Source organism: Monopterus albus, unplaced genomic scaffold, assembly GCF_001952655.1.
Source record: "Monopterus albus unplaced genomic scaffold, M_albus_1.0 scaffold90.1, whole genome shotgun sequence".
In the NCBI taxonomy this organism is placed as follows: Eukaryota; Metazoa; Chordata; class Actinopteri; order Synbranchiformes; family Synbranchidae; genus Monopterus; species Monopterus albus.
The window spans coordinates 1,038,506-1,055,077 of NW_018127970.1; the positions used below are offsets into that span (position 1 = coordinate 1,038,506).

Here is a 16,572-nt window from a genome sequence, read left to right on the forward strand (position 1 = left end):
TTGCTGTCAGGCTGTGAAACCCATGACAAGGAATAGGAGAAGTCATGGAGGGAGAAAAGTTGGGCCTGTGCTGCTGCCCACACCCTGAAGTATCGCCATGATGTCAGTGTTGAATTTCAGATATAGAATGAGCTCAGCAGCTCCACCTACATACATCCTCCTCTCAGCCACTTGGCTCTCCAGAGGTTCAAGCAGTCCTGAGCTGAAGTGAATTTTCAGGTATGTGGAGCTGTTAAAGTGAGAAAACTATGATGACGAGGTATTAAAAACATACACTGCGTCTGATCTACTTTAGAACCATTGATAGAGAAAACTGTATGTTTCCTGTCTTATTTTGCTGCCATTTTTTTTCTTGTGCTGGTGGTTTGTGGTTATAAAGACTGGTGATTGGCCCACTCTGCAGTTAGCCACCCACCTGATCCTCCAGCTGGTGTTTCGCCTTATTGGATTTTCCATGCCAAGCTTGACTCTCCTTTTTACTTCTGCACAAAACATCATTTTAAATATTAGTGGTGAGTCACAGTCTTGGATGGAAATTCTTGTGGTTTTGGAAGAAGTGTCTTTCATTATTTTCTGTTAGTTATTTCTGGACAGATCAATTTCATTGCCACTAAAGACAAATGTTTACTGTTACTACTGTGCCTCTGCTTTTAAAGTTGCTACAGCCTAGATGTATGTTTAGAAATCGAATGGCAATAAAAAGGAAGCTTTTTCTTGTTCTGGTATTAAAAGAATGTGACTAGGGTTGAATTCAAATTCCCAGCATCCCCACTGTGGTCTTGCATCTGTTAGTTCCTGCAGTACAGAGATGCTTAGAATACATCAGGGACTGAAGGCTAACATTTGACCAGGCCCAGTGGAAACAGCGTGTGAGAGTCCATCCAGAACACAACACGGCAGAGCTCATCCATCCATTATCTATACCGCTTATTCCTGAATAGGGTTGCAGGGGGAGGCTGGAGCCAATCCCAGCGGACACTGGGCGACAGGCAGGGTCCACGCTGGACAGGTCACAAGTCAGTCACAGGGCTGACATGGAGACAAACAACTACACACTCACAGTCACTCCTACGGGTAATTTAGAGTTGCCAGTCAGCCTAAGCTGCATGTCTTTGGACTGTGGGAGGAAGCCACAGTACCCGGAGAGAACCCACATAGGCACAGGGAGAACATGCAGACTCCACACAGAGAGGCCCCCGGTTGGCCCTGGCAGAACCCGCCTCTCAGCGGCAACAGCGCTAACCACCGCCCCAGCAGAGCTCATTAAAGCTTAATTTAGACTTATCCATAACTACATGTAGGCGTTGATGCATATGTACCTACACAGTAAACGGGCTTAGGAATAAATGTAAGTTGCTGATGGTTGCAGACTGTCTGGTGCGCACACCTCCCAGATCTCAACCATGCGTTGTGCAAAGCTGCATGTCCTGCACGTCGACTGGTTGACTCTGCTCTGACCAAGATGAAGCTGTCGGCTATTATTCTGTTAGTGGGTACTCACATCTCCAAAAATGTCCAAGTAAATTGGGATTTCTCTGCTAGACTGACCATCCTTTCTCAATCTAAATGGTTACTTTCTCACCTGAAAAAATATCAACACTTAATAAAGTGGCATACCAGTCATAGGACAAAAATGATAACATTTATGAATCTGGCACGTGTAAATACAACAGCTATGCAACCATCTTTGAATCACAGATGAATAATGTTCCCAAATCTCCCAACTCCAGACCCAAATTCATCTGAATTATCCAAATCTTGTGCAGGACAAATGGAAGCAATTCATCTTTCTGCAGCCAAGTCAATAAATGGGAAGCTGATGGTAACTAATGGTGCTCTGTTCTGAGTTTCTCTTTTTCTGTTTCATTCAGCAATTCCTCTCACTCGGCTCCCTTTCCTCTTTTTCAGTCACTTGGTGTTGCCTCAGGCCCTGAATTCCTCTTCCCTTAATTTTTTTTTAACTACAATGACTGGGGGAAATGGGGTGTGATGGCTCACCTTTATTTAAACTGAGACTCCCAAAGTGCATCATGCATTATAATGAGAAACTGCTTTATTCACACAAGGCTCTTTCTGTCTCTGTGCACGTTTGTCCCTCCAGTGAGGCAGAATACCTTGGTCCTCTCTGCCCGATGAGGAGCAGTGTACTGTTTCCCACACATCTCTTTTTTTAAATCTTGCTTTTACCCCAAACATCTACACAATACCCCCTTTTTCCCTTCCCTGTCAACACTAGAGTACCCTGTTCTCCACTTGGCTGGCCAGTCGGCTGTGCGAATGTGCCTCGTCACTTATGTAACATCATTTCTTGAGTCACTGCCTCCTGCTCAGTGCCATTGCATAACCTGCCAGCTACCCTGTGCCTAGTCAAGGAGGGTCCTTTTTCCTCTGCCTTTTTGAGGCACAAATATGATCCCCTAATGGACATGGCATTAAGCTTAGTGACAAAAGGCAGGCTGCCTGCCCCACAACACAGGTGAATCCACTGCACCTTCCAGCAATATGATCTGTTACACAACAGTACAAAGGAAAAAGTTGGTTGTATAGAGTTTATTCAAATGATTTTACATGGCACGGTCACGTACGACCATAATGCAAGACAGACTCAAAGCAACGGCGGAAGTTACAAGTAATATAAGAGGCTATGGGTTGTTTGACAATGAGGATGAACTTCATTTGATCACTTCAGTTCATACTGTACATGTAGCTGGCTTTTTGTCTAGGTCCAACCAGGTAAAACTACAGAACACATTTCTCATTACGTGATTCCTAGATGTGAAACAGCAGACAAAGTCCTGGATAGGGGTGCATTTCTGGCAGTTGTGTCTGAAAATATTCACTTATTCACCATTCCCTATATTATAGACACCTAATAATTTTGCATCATTGCTGTCAGCTGTAGGACCTAATAATAATGGCAATTTTGCATCATTGCTGTCAGCTGTAGACTCACTTAATGGCAATTTCTAAAATACTAATAGTTGATTTCATTCAGAAGAGTCTAAGCACTGCTGCACTTTGACTCTGTCATAAGACCCCTCAAGGTCTGATTATTCAATTATCTAGATCTGAAAGTGGAATTCCACTGATACAGTCCTGCTTCATCTCCTGAAGGCATAAGCAAGGCTTGCAGACCAGATGTTTTTGAAGTCCCTGTAGTTGGGACACATGTCCTGAGCACTTGGGGAAGGGGATGAGAACCAGGGTGAGCATGCAAAGGGGTTCAGGAGGATGAACAAGTCACCGAGCCAGGGACTGTGGAGAAGCACTTTGCCTGCAGCACCTCTGACCAGAGCAGACAGGATGCAATTTAACTGTAGCCCATTTACGTCAGCCAGCAGGATTCACAAAGTCGGCCTCTTTTATTCACAGAGGTAGGGAGGGAGGGGAGAAACTTTGCCTTGGCTGAAGCGACAGATGACCTCCAGAGCTAAGTTTTGCCACGGGGTTACATCAGCCACAGGGAGAGATGGAGCGACATACATGCTTACTAGAGGACCTTCAGCATAGTCACAGTGAGCACCACAGGGAGCTGCACACAGACACTGACCCTGCACAAATCAATTCTAATGCTCAGCACAACACTGACGAGGTCAACTTGCTTTTAGTGTACACCAATCCAGCAGAGGATAACTCCAAACCTTTTCACAAAATGTGTTAGTGTATTAAGTATGGTCACATTATTTTATCATTCTTGGATGTTGCATTTTAGACTTTAAACTCAAGTTGTCCAAGAGGTTAATGATAATGATAAGCACTTTTATTGGCCAAGTATGTTACACACAAAAGGAATTTGTCTCCGGTGCAGAACCGAGGCAGCCATCTGCGGCGCCAACTAGGATGTGTCCAAATAAAGGACTAATCATTTTAGCCACAACAGCTAGCAAAAATCATTGGGGTTATCATTTAAGCTGTAGTGTTACAAACCTGTTTCTCAGACATTATAGTACATAAAGCATACTGTTGTAGGTCAAGTATGTGATTGGATAGTACACAGCTCATTCCTCAGCTGAAAACTCCTTAAAAAGTCACTTCCCCTTTGAGGTTGAACGCCCCTGTGTCTAACAGAATGGCCATTGTCTTTAAACTAAGTTAAAGGTCACAAGTCTTTGAGGGCATCTGTACTCCAGACTCCAGAGAGCAGAATAAGATGCACAGAAGGAAAAGCAGGCTGCTTATTTTTTCCATTTCCCATGTTTTTCACAAGATATGAGCAGACTTTTTGACCTATCTTGCCTTTGGGGCCTCCAGCCAGTCAGGTGTGTGTTGTTTATTAGGACGTGCAGTTATCACACCACTGTGACAAAGCCAAAAACACCCGCATGTATTCATCTGCCACTGAACAAAAAAATAAAAATAAAGGATGGACAGAGGGCAGTGTGTATGAGTGTGTGTGTTTTGGTTTGTGTGTGTGTTTTGGACATGAAAAAAAAAAGGGAAAAGCTGAACAGATGGGTTCACAACACATTACCAGAGGGTGCAACAGAACAAAATCCAGCCAACCATGATTTAGACATATTTACAATCACACTGGTTACATCATGATCATTATGAAGAGTCTTAGAATGATTTAGTGCCAAAAATGGGTGATTTAATGTTTAAAACACACCGAGTTAACATCAGTCTAATGTGTGACAAACTGAGTGAGGTTATAAACTGTACAGCTTTACATTTATGTACACCTTTGTTAAAAGTGTAGCTGATTATAACTTAGAGAAAGGAGCTCCTGCAGCACGCCAAGCAGCGGCTCATTTATAGCATTAGATTTCCCCCCGTTGCACCCTGATCGAATTATTGAGTGAACAGATAGCACCCATATGAGATTTCAGAGTCCAACCCCCTGGCAGACAATCCTACCATGTTGCATGCTGGGAGTTCAGCTGTGTAAATGTTGTTCAGTACTTGTACTCGTTCTTGTTTATCTGTCGTGCCTTTGAGTAACAAGGAAGCCAGATCTTTTCCTGACCCAGAGTGAAATGAGTCGATCATCAGCTCGGGTGTTTGGGTGCAGCTGCAACCATAACAGAGTCATTTGGAGAAAAAGGCCATTAATGTTTTCTCTCCAGAGACCCCTTGTTAAAGTTCTGCTGCTTAACATTCTGTCCAATTATAGTGTGTTTGTCTACCATTTGCTGCAAACCAGCTCGGTTAATACCTGTGGGACTCAGTTTGGTTTCTCTGTTAATATGATCTGAAGTGTAAGTGTATCATGTAACAGAACCACTAAAATAAATTGAGTCATTATCGTGCTTGAAGTTCCTCTAGCCCCAGCCTGTGCCTCTCATGTATTAACATTCACTAGCAGGGACCCTGCCCTCAGGATCAATGTTGAATGAATATTTGCTTATGGATTATCGTTTGGGGACAAAAGTCCGTGCCACTCCCAAGCACAGGTGGACCCCCAAAACCTTCTATTAAATTATTTGCACAGTGCCAATTCACAACAGCAGTGTCTCAGGGCACTTTACCTAATCAGGTGTGGACCCTACACTATTAAAGGAAAACCCAACAAATCCCCCTTGAGCAAGCACTTGGCGACAGCGGGGAGTAAGAACTCCCTTTAACAGAACAGATCTCTGTAAGACCCCACGCTTGGTGGGCGGCCTTCTGCATCGACGGGTTAGGTTGAGTGGATGGAGGAGAGAGAAAAGAGAAGCGGCGATACTCTGACTTTATCTTTGTAACCACAAATGCATTACATCTGAACCTAGTGTATAAAGTGTAAATACTCTTGGCGTGTGTCTCCCCCATTTACTGATATAAAGGTCCCCTAAGTCCCATACTTTGTATTTTGAACGGTTTACAGCACTGTGTTTAGATGATGCATACCTAAAGCTAGCACTGGTGCCAACATAAGGCTATTTTCATTGGGCGTCAATTCAGATTTTTTTTTGCCCTTGAGCCTGTGTGGTAATTTCCTGGTTCCAAAACAACTGTGACCAGCTGTGGTGGGTGGAGGATGTGTTTAAGCACATCAGTCCACGTGTAGTTTCCACATGAAATTGCACTTGTTTCTCTTCATGTGACAAATAGAAACGTGGAAAGAACTGGCTGACACATGCATGAGGTGCATGAGAGTCTTCACAGTCACAAAAACACTAAGATATGCTGGGTTTTGTCTTATTTACTTTGATTAAACAATAAGGCTAAATCAGTGAGAAGAGGAGTCAGTCAGCATGATTTAACCCATATTGACGGTGCAGACAGAGAGGCCGACCGCAGACTGAAGGTCTTATACCAGGAATTTACAAATGAAGTTAAGCAGCTTACAGTGGTGCCGGTATCGTATGGTCATTGTGACCTCTGACTAGCACTCACTTGCACTGTTTCTCTTCCTCCGGCCTGGGGCTCAGTGTTCCTGCAGTGAACTTACAATGTGGTGTCATTTAACAATGGCATCGCTGTAAAATACCTAAAATTGTTTTTTCTAAATACTGTAGCAAGCAAAATTAAAGGTTGAGCATTTTAAAATAAAGGAAACACCTCATAAACAGTAGCCACCACAGGTTAAAGTGCTTCTCTATAACATTAAATGGTTACAGACTGTGCAGGTGTGGCTTGATCAGTTTTGACAGACTGTTTTACAAATGACTGATGCACACTGACATTGCCGTTTGTCCACTGAGCCGTGCACATTTCAAAGCAGTGAAAAGAGCAGGGACAAAACCACAAATACAGAAATGACCAAAACTGGTCTAACCATGGCACAAAACTGAATTGTGCCCACATGTTTACAATTTCAAGATGCTGTGGACTGACTGCTTATTGGTGCAGTCAGCACATTATTTATTTATTTTGTCTTAGATTTACTTTGCTTTTGCATCCTTGTCAAATCTCAACTCAAAGCAAAGGCGAGTGTGTTTGAAGGATGATAAGGATGGAGGCTGGATGAGAGCTGGAGGTATAAACATCTAGGCCAGATGCGGATCCCCTCCACCTCCCCCACTCTCTGACTCCCACAACACATAATACCGACAGACGGGTTCACCCCTGTTACAATAACAACTGCCCTCTAAAACAGGGAGCTGTTAAACAGTAGACTTTATTACTACACACACAGACACAGCCATACAAGGCTCTGACGTCTGTTTTCATTCATACGCTGGTGTTTCAAATCTGTGTGGAGACGTGTCTATGTATGAGTCAGTCAAGAGCAGATACATACCCTAACTGTGCAACATTGAAAACTATAGCAGGGCATCTGTAGTCCATAAATGCAGCCTATTTTTAACACTGGAGGTGTCAGGAGGTATGTGGGTATCTTTAGATTTAAGTAGAAATAAACAGAGCAGACAGGTTTAGTTGATGCTGGTTTCATTTATATTCTCTTTAAACACAGTCTGAAGTGTTAAAAGGTTTGTGACGATTTTCTAATTTAAAAGAAACTAGAAAAATGGTTTTAAAATGTTTGCAGCTGAACTCAGAGATGAAAGTAGCTGAACTGAAGTTGAACCACCAGAGACTGTTGAAATGTGTACAGCGTATCACTTAAAGTATCACTTGGCGTACAAGCAGTGACAGCAGTTGCACAAAACAGCAGGTTTTAGACAAAAGTGTGTGACAGACATACACAGTCTTCTGATCCCATTCATACAACTTCTTCAACACCACTGTGTGGTGGTCTTAAGGCCGTCCTGTGATTTAGCAGCAGAGATCAGTGATTTACAGAATGATTTATTACAAACCTTTTACTCTGAATAACAGTATCTTTAAGAGTGATTTAACATTTCCGGCAGTGCCTTGTGGCCAAGTCAGCATTCTTACTTTCTCATGTGTCGATGGGACCATGTGACGTCAACTCCCCCTTCACCCTTGACCCCACACTCCATCCTCTGCTGTTCTCCAGGGACTTGGTGTTGACCGTTTGTCTCTGTGTTGTAATTGACAAAGAGGCCTGACAGTGAAACTCTCTGGAGAGTAAACAAACCTCTGTGGGGGAGTAGTCACATCTCCTAAAACATTCTTAAACACCATGTGATGCTAAAAGCATGAATTGGTTTTGAAAAGTCTGCTATGTCTGGTGTGTCCTTGTCTTAACCTATAACTTTAAAAAACCTCCTTGAAAGTTGGTCATTTTTGTAATGAAATATTTTTAATGCAGGAAGCTGAATTTGCGTTACCTCATGCTGTTCAGAAACTGACTCTAAAATCTCTAATATCTGGTTTAATTTCCATCCTGACATGATACTGACACAGGAATTTGACTTTAATAGGTTACGGTACAGGCGGGAAAGCAGCTAAAGAGGAAGAAATGGAGGAAGCAATCACTTGTATGTCTGCAAATATGCTGTATGTGTGTGCATGTGTTTGTGTGCATTTTTGACTGAGGGTATGTCGGAACCCAACCCCAGTATCCGGCTATTTGTGCCTTGCTCTGATAAGAGAAGGTGTTTCCTCTGTTGCCTGCACGACTCCTTTAGTCCCATTGTGTGGAAGCAGGGTATAATTAGGCTCCCTTGCTTGTGTGTCAGGGTGGTAGCTCTGGGAGACTGGAGAAAAAGGAGACGGAAATGGGGTTGAGGGGTTGTCCACAGCGGGAGGAGTATACTCTAAACTGGGGGATGGGCGTGTTTATGTTTGGAGGGGTAACACAAAGGATCTGGGCTAGATGTGGGCACCTCCTGCTGCTCCAGCTGGGCTTGGACTTGTGCCAGCGCCTGTCTGTACTGCACTGACATCATCACAGCATCCTGTGTAGTACACAGGCATTCCCAGTATCCCCACCCCCCGTAAAGCAATGGCAATTGGCACGGTGACAGGATTTCCATTGTGGCACAGTGTTATCAGCGTTAATCATTATTGTTGAGCGTGAAGCAACGAGAGACGCCATTCCTCATGACTGAACGGCACATTATAATACACACAAAGCCTGACACAAGTGATGGAGAAAATAAAGGCTGTTGTTCAGAGTAATGTATATAAACACTGCTTTATGTCAGTGTTTGTGCTCACCCCCATTCCTCCGTCTCTGTCTTTTGTCTTTCATGTGCAGCTGAAAAGGTGTCATCACTGGGGAAGGACTGGCACAAGCTGTGTCTCAAGTGTGACCGATGCAACAAGCTTCTCAATGCAGGAGGCCACGCTGAGGTCAGTACCACCCCCACTAGTAACAGTACAGTAATGTTAAAAAATAACGCACTTTTGTGCAACAAAATATATCTTCTTCAGGGTAAACTACACATTTTACACATTACACCACCACAATGGCACAATGTCCTAATTTGTGATGAGAGGTCACAGAGATAAAGCTTTGTTTAAAGATGACAAATGCCAAGAAGGGTGGAAACCACCGAGTCAAATTGTTTTTGACTAATTGCTGCAGCACCACCGATCAAAGATCCAGAACATGTACTTCATGGGGTACTGTACAATAGAGTTCATGCTAAAATGTCCAAAAAAATGGCTTTTTCATGCTCTTCTGAATTTACTATGTGGACTTCCCTGTAATTTGTGTTTTATTTTAGGTAGTTATGTAACTTTTTTCTTCATAAAACTGAACTTTAGTAGTGTAGATCATACGGGGTGAAAGGGCAACAAACTGATGTAATCTGATGGTTCTTTACAGTTTCACAAACAGGAAGTTGCTGAGTGCCTGTCCTTTTTCCTACCTGGTTGTGTCTGTCAGTATTATTTGTCCTTTTTGGAATTTTAGCCCCATTAGTGTTACAGGAGGAGTTGCTTTCAGATCCGTTTTCCTCCGTTACATAATCAGACTGCAGTATCATGTCTCAACATAGATCCTCCCGACTGTGGCCCTTGAACAAATGCAGCTCACTATCTGGCACCTTCACCCTTGGGATTCTGATATCATGCCCCTGTTCTTTTGCCTTCCATGACTCAGCCAACGATTCAGTTTTCATCCCCTCTCTTTCTGTACATGTGTGACTATCACGTGCACACTTGGAGTCTTCCTGCCTCTTTCCACTGTGCAAAAAGGATGTGATCTCAGTTTTTTGGTACACAACAGCAGTTCCCCTGCAGACTCCAAAGGATGCTGCTCATGCTGTTTAATCTCTGTGTGATTACAGCAACATAGTCACACAGTCTCTCTGAGCCTCGTGCTCTCTCTCTCAACCCACCATCCGCTCTCCAAATCCAAATCCCGCCTCAGGCTGCAGCACTGTGCCATGAGCCTGGTTTTAGTAGGACAAACCTGATGCTCGATCATCGTCATGGAAACAGTGTGAGGTGGAGAGACATTACATATAAAGAAATGAAAGAATTAAAAAGAATAGTGGTTTGGTTGGGGAGGTAACGAACAGCTAAAGGAAGTGAAAGCAGAACAAAAACAGCAAGGGTCAAAACAACTGGCTCCCCATAATGAGTTAAAGCTACGCTAAACTAACTTCCTTTCAGCCTAGAGGGTCTAGACACCATAAGTTGCTCCTAACTGCTCTTTGCTCCATGTTTGTGTCACAAACATGAACGTGAGCCATCATCACAAAAAGTGAACGTGAGCCATCAACACAAAAAGGTCAGATCTGACAAAAAAGATCGAAATTGAGCATTACGGCCTGCAATGCAGCTGAGGGGACCCATATTGGATTTGAAAAAAAATCCTATTTGGTTTGTTCACACATCCATGAAGAGATTGGATCTGATTCACTTGGAGAAAAGAAAAAAAATCTAATTTAAGTCACTCCAGCAGGTAACGTAGCTTAATGGTTCAAGTGGTGGGACATGGAGATCAAGACCAGGATGAGGAAGGGGGGCAGGTAGAGAAAGAAAAGGACTAAGAATATATGGAGAATTTCAGTATCAGACTGTGGGAAGAGAGTGGGCTGTGCAGCAGTGGTGGATAACCATTACTAGGTTCCCCCTGCCTCTTCATGTTTCACATTCAGAGCCACAGTAATACACTGTATGCCAGACTGTAATAGACCACTCAGTTCTCTTGACAATGAAGCCCTGTGTGTCCTGTCCTGAGAAAGTCATCAGCGCTTAGTCACTGCCTGGCATCTGCAGCCAAACCTTCACCGATCTCATAAATGTCGATCAGGAAGTGTGAAAGGAGTGCGCGGCTGCTTTAACAGTAGCTGATCCTGTGGTTAATGCATTATTAACGGTGAGAGGACTGTCCTATTTTCTGTTGCACCCGCTTCTGAGGAAAAGAGGCTCATGTGGCCAAAGCATAAGGGATTGTGGGAAGTATGTCCCTTGTCTAACACACAGGTTTCCCAACTACCCAGGGCCTGGAATCTTGCCCTTTGCATTTGCTTGGTTGTTGCTCTGGACCAGTGGCCACCCTGGCCCCCAGCCTTTATCCCCTACCCAGGCGGATCACATGCTTTTGCATCAACTGCCACATTCCCAGTATGCATCGGCAACAAACCATCTATGTCTTAGACTGGGTTTTCCGTCCTTCGAGTGGCAGACCATCAGAGATGTGCAGACACATAGGTAGCACTGAAGTATGGTGCAGAATTTAATCAACACAGACCTGTTTCTTGGATACTGTCAGTCTCATTATTGTGCTGTAGGAATCTGTGACAATAGCATCATCATTAGGCAGTTGTGAGATGTAAAATAAATAAAATACAATGACATCTCCATTTTTGGACACCTTCTCCATCTCTTTTTCCCACGAGAAAAGAGTTTTAACTGTACTGTATGTCTCTCCAACAGCACAATGGAAGGCCCTACTGCCACAAGCCGTGCTATGCTGCCCTCTTTGGGCCAAAAGGTGAAGTACATGTCATCTTACTCATGTTTGTTTTTGTTTTTAGTCCTGTGACAGTGTTTTGATGCTGCCCTCTAGGATGGGGTGGGAAAAGATGTTCATCTCAGTGGGACAGAAATGAGCTTTTAGTGTTGGGGGTGGGGGGCGTGGGGGGTTTCACTTATTTACCAATAAATAAAGGTTCAATTTATTTGTCCAATAAACATGGAGATTGCAGTGTTCGTATCCTAATCAGCTACTACTGATAAAAATACACACATTACAGGGGGGATACAAAATAAATGTTGGAGGATCAAATAATGGTGTTTTATTTTAAATGTTTTAATTTGATAAATCTACATTTCTTAACTTATTTATTTCTGTATTTAAGTGTTTATATATTAATTTACGGTGATGTGAGCTAGCTGCAATATATTTGCAATTTTTCTACAAATATTTGGTTACTTAATTGTGTATTTAAATACTTATTTAGGCATTCATTTAGGCTTGTGATTATTCATATATTTATTGACAGTATTTCTGTATTCATTATAGCTTTTATTTATGAATTGAAATGTTTACGTATCTGTATTTATTATTTTATTCATGTATTCATTGCATAAATAATGTTTTCTTCCATAAAATTTGAGTTTGACTTCTCACACATCAGAAGAGTCTAACAAAATATTTTAGAACAAAGTTCAGTATCTTATAATTATGAATTTTCTGCATTCTGTCTTTTTAGGCGTGAACATTGGTGGAGCAGGCTCTTATTTGTACGATACTCCAGCCAACAGCAATTCATCTCCCACTGCGTTGGATTCAGCCTCCAAAGCTGAAGAGAAACGAGTGTACGCACCCAAAGCACCATCAAAAGGTCAATGACAAAAGTGTGCACGCACTCACAGTGTATGTACTGTATAGTATGGTGCTAGTAGCAAATGTTGACCGCAGGGGCTTTTCTCCCTGCAGTCAGTTTTTGAGACGCAGATCGATAAACAAAATGTCTGGGACTTGAGGGGGACTTCAGATGAGTAGAGGGATTTCCCAGGACACACACCCTTGTCAATTTATCTCTGCTGTGTAGTTTTAGGATTTTCGTTTGCGTTCTGAACCAAAATTTTTTCATTGTGTGGAGGAAAAATTTCGATCAGCAAACAGGATGAGGCGAGATCTTTGAAATGTATTACAAACATTTTACTTTTCAAATGGAAAATGTTTAAGTGAAGTGAGAGATGAGAATATCTTTGGCATTTCAGTACAGTTTGTGCTGTAATGTGCATAACACTGTCTACTCCAAGTAAATCTGCACAGCAACCTTCAGTCAGTAATAGGGGCACGGAAATCTTTGAATCTGTGTGCTTTTGTTTCGGGAATATGCTGAAAGGTGTGATGCGTTTTAAGTGTCTTTGCTCTCTGGCACCACCTGCAGTTCCCAGCACAGCACTATATGTACGCTGGGCATGTATCAACTGCAGTGATAGGCGACTGTAGGGAGGAATGATGGATGCATTTTAAATTGGCAACCAGATTAGACTCTTTAGTCAATATTTCCCTCTTGAAACATTTAAAAGCTGCTTAGTACTTGGTTTAATTTTATTCTCATACCTCCAGGTAATTGGTGCACTAGATTTTACATCTAACTGGAAAGATTAGTGGTCATTAATTGGCCATTTTCCTCACAGTCCCTTTTGCCTTTGCAGCATTATAATATGTGTGTAATGTGTCAGCAGCTGGCAGCATCACAACCTTTTCCGGAGAGGCCAACCTATGTCCCCGATGCAACAAGAAGGTGTATTTTGGTAAGTAGTCCATGCTTCCAGGAAACAAGAGTGAGGAGAGAAGCTGGAGTAAAATGCGTGAACCTGCAAAGTGGTTCCCAAAGTGCTTCACAGGTGTATTTGTGTGTGTTTGTGTAGCTGAGAAGGTGACATCACTGGGCAAAGACTGGCATCGACCCTGCCTGCGCTGTGAGAGGTGCAGCAAGACTCTGTCTGCTGGCAGCCACGCAGAGGTGAGAAAGAGGTAAAAAAGAGAAAGGGAAAAAAGAGGGAAGGAAAAACTGAAAAGAAGAAAATGTGCCAGGAAACACAGGTAGAAATAACTGAAAAGGCCAGTCCTCAAATCCTTGAGTCCATAGGTGAATCCCAAGTCACCCGACTGCATCCACGTTTCCCTCACGTCTTAGTCCCGCCCACATAAGATGCAAGGACAAACTGCGGGGAGAGAGGAACCAAAGAAACATGTTTTAACTGACATCAGATGTCCTGTCCTCAAGCTTTTGTGTAAGCGTCCAACCACAACCTGATTTCTGACAATGGGCTGTGGCAACCTGTAACAGACCTCTGTGAAGAATGCACCTGTGTATCCTCAGTTATATCTCCTCCAGGCAGCCTCCTCGCTCCTTGGTCCTCAGAGCAGAAATAAGAGCTGTAGAACGTCCATCATGGCGGACCAGAACGACTTTCAGGTCGAGCGAGGATTGAGGACAGAGGAATGAAAAAAAAAAAAAAAAATTGGGATTCACCTCAAGTGGACATTTGTGCCAGATTTGAAGCAATTTCCTCAAGGCGTTCCTGAGACACTGCATTCACAAGAATGGGATGGACACTTGAACAACCCCAAAACAGCAAGTCTCCAGCTGTGGCTATCACCAGTGTAGAGACATAAAATATTTTATGGGGCTGACAGAATAAAAATGGGAAAATGGTGAAATCAACACCTAATTCTTTTAATAAAAAGGTGAGGTGATGATATACCGTGGCATTTACAGGGTCAGGGAGGATTTCAACATAGTCATTATTATAAAGCCTTTTACTTTTGTATCTTGACAAAGCAGTGTGCAACAAAAATAACACTATTACTGTGTCTATTTGCAATTTCTTTCTTCCAGCATGACGGCCAGGCCTACTGCCACAAACCATGCTATGCTGTTCTGTTCGGGCCCAAAGGTAACCGCTAGAGGGTGCTGTCAACCCACCAAATATCAGCCACACTTGAAACAGAATGCTTCATGTCTGAGCACTTGATTCATACTGCACATGATACAAAACTCAGTCATAACACTGTCTGCAGCTTCCTGATACCTGAAGATAGCCTCTCCTGCTCATCTTCTACCTTCTCCCCTATCTCTCAACCCCTGACACCCACTGCTCTCCTTCTTCCAGGTGTCAACACTGGTGGTGTGGGCAGCTACATCTATGACAAGGAGGCTAGTGAAGTGACCCAGCCTTGAACCCTTTGTCTCCTCAACCTCACAACACTTCTCTACACAACACTGACCATCTACCTTAGTATTATTTGTAGCCTGTTTTCTTTGCCTCGCCTGTGTGTTCATGCCTGAGACGATCAGCCTTCTGCCCCAGATCTTTCTTCCCTTTAATCTGACCCACTTCCCAGCAGCCCCAGATGAGATGATTCACTGATTATGTGTTTTATATACACATACAGTTGCTCCAGGAGAACCTTTTGCATAACCACATTCAGCATTCCTACATGATTAACTCCAGCTGTTTAAAATGTTTTGAACCATTTCGCCATGTTTACACATTCATTCAATAAGTGTGAGGATGTTTTCACATTGTGTGTGTTAAAAAAAATTAAAAAATCAGCCGAAACGTGATTCTCAGGTGTGGGAAGGTGCATCGTGGGTGGTGTGCTCACAGCCAAAAGGTACAGTATTTGATCTTGGAGGCTGCTGCAAGCACAGATTCTGTGCACATTGCCAATTAAAATTTATCTGTATTTTATAGATGCCATATTTACAGTTTGGCTGCTTGGAATTGTGTTTTTGGAGAAGTCCGAACTTGTTGTAAAAATGTGGGATGCAACTGTTACACGATTGTCCACATCATCCAAAAGGCTGCGCTGAGACTTTACTTTGGATCGTATTTTAATAACCAGTTTAGTGCCAGCATGCGGATTATAAAATATGTTGTGCTAATAAGTAACACCAACATCTTGTCACAGTTGTTCTACATTGTATTTTTTTTAAGTGAGGCAGAATGTGGGTGAAGTTTTGGGCGTGGGCTGTGATTTGAAACGTATTTATTGCTTTAATTCAAGTCCTTTAAATTTCATTGGCCATTGTACTGCTGCCCTTCGTGGGACTGATTATCAAGGAGGCAAAATGAGGCGATGTCAACTGTATAATTCTGTACGATCAAGATTTTTATTTCAAATAAATCGCCCTGCTGTTATTTTCCAAGAGATGATGTGCTATTTTGAAGTATTATTTTTGCCATTAGCAGAAACAGTAGTTAAGCTTATAGAAACAGATGAGAGGGAGAAAAGAATGTGCATTCTAGCATTATTGTATGGCTGTTACGGTTTGTTTATTACCTTTTTAGATACAGCAGGGCTCGCCATTTGTAGAACTGAAACTCTGCACTTCAGCTCTGCTGCATTTGTCTTTTTAATCCCTGGAATAAAATATTTCAGAAACTCTTCATCTGTCTAACTATGATCATTGTTCAACAGATTATGAATGGCAGTAAACAAACGTAGTGTGAGTGCATGGTTATAAATGAACATTTATTTGTTTTGATCCGACTGCATGGAAATTACAACTCATAGCCAGCATCAGCAGAGCTACACTGAAAAATATGTACTGTATCATTCTATAACTGCTGGTCCTGTCTTCACTGGCAGTCTGACCTACTTAAGATACTTCAAATAATGAGGCTTGGTTGGCAGACTTAGCCCCCCCACCCAAAAAAAACAGTGGAAATGACTGTATTTGTGCTGAACAACAGTGCACAAATGAATGTGTGAAGCAATGAAGGGTAAAAGTTGTTATAAAAGCAGAACTAGTTTTCCCAGAATGAGTCACTGAGGTAAGTAAATGCTTCTTAACAGTGAGAACTGTAGTGCAGCAGAGTTTACAAGGAGGAAAGGGCCATTATGCAATCTGT

General features: G+C 42.6%; 1 protein-coding gene across 1 annotated transcript in view; it reads left to right on the forward strand.

Moving 5' to 3' along the window:
• The window catches only part of crip2 (cysteine-rich protein 2), a 17,978-nt gene extending 1,871 nt beyond the window's left edge, over positions 1–16,107 (forward strand). The window contains exons 2-8 of the mRNA XM_020608024.1: positions 8,993–9,087; positions 11,626–11,683; positions 12,405–12,536; positions 13,393–13,461; positions 13,579–13,673; positions 14,553–14,610; positions 14,827–16,107. Of these exons, the coding sequence (XP_020463680.1) occupies positions 8,993–9,087; positions 11,626–11,683; positions 12,405–12,536; positions 13,393–13,461; positions 13,579–13,673; positions 14,553–14,610; positions 14,827–14,894 (575 nt within the window). The 3' untranslated portion in view covers positions 14,895–16,107. The remainder of the gene's footprint in view (positions 1–8,992; positions 9,088–11,625; positions 11,684–12,404; positions 12,537–13,392; positions 13,462–13,578; positions 13,674–14,552; positions 14,611–14,826) is intronic.
• Positions 16,108–16,572: the final 465 nt, after the last annotated feature.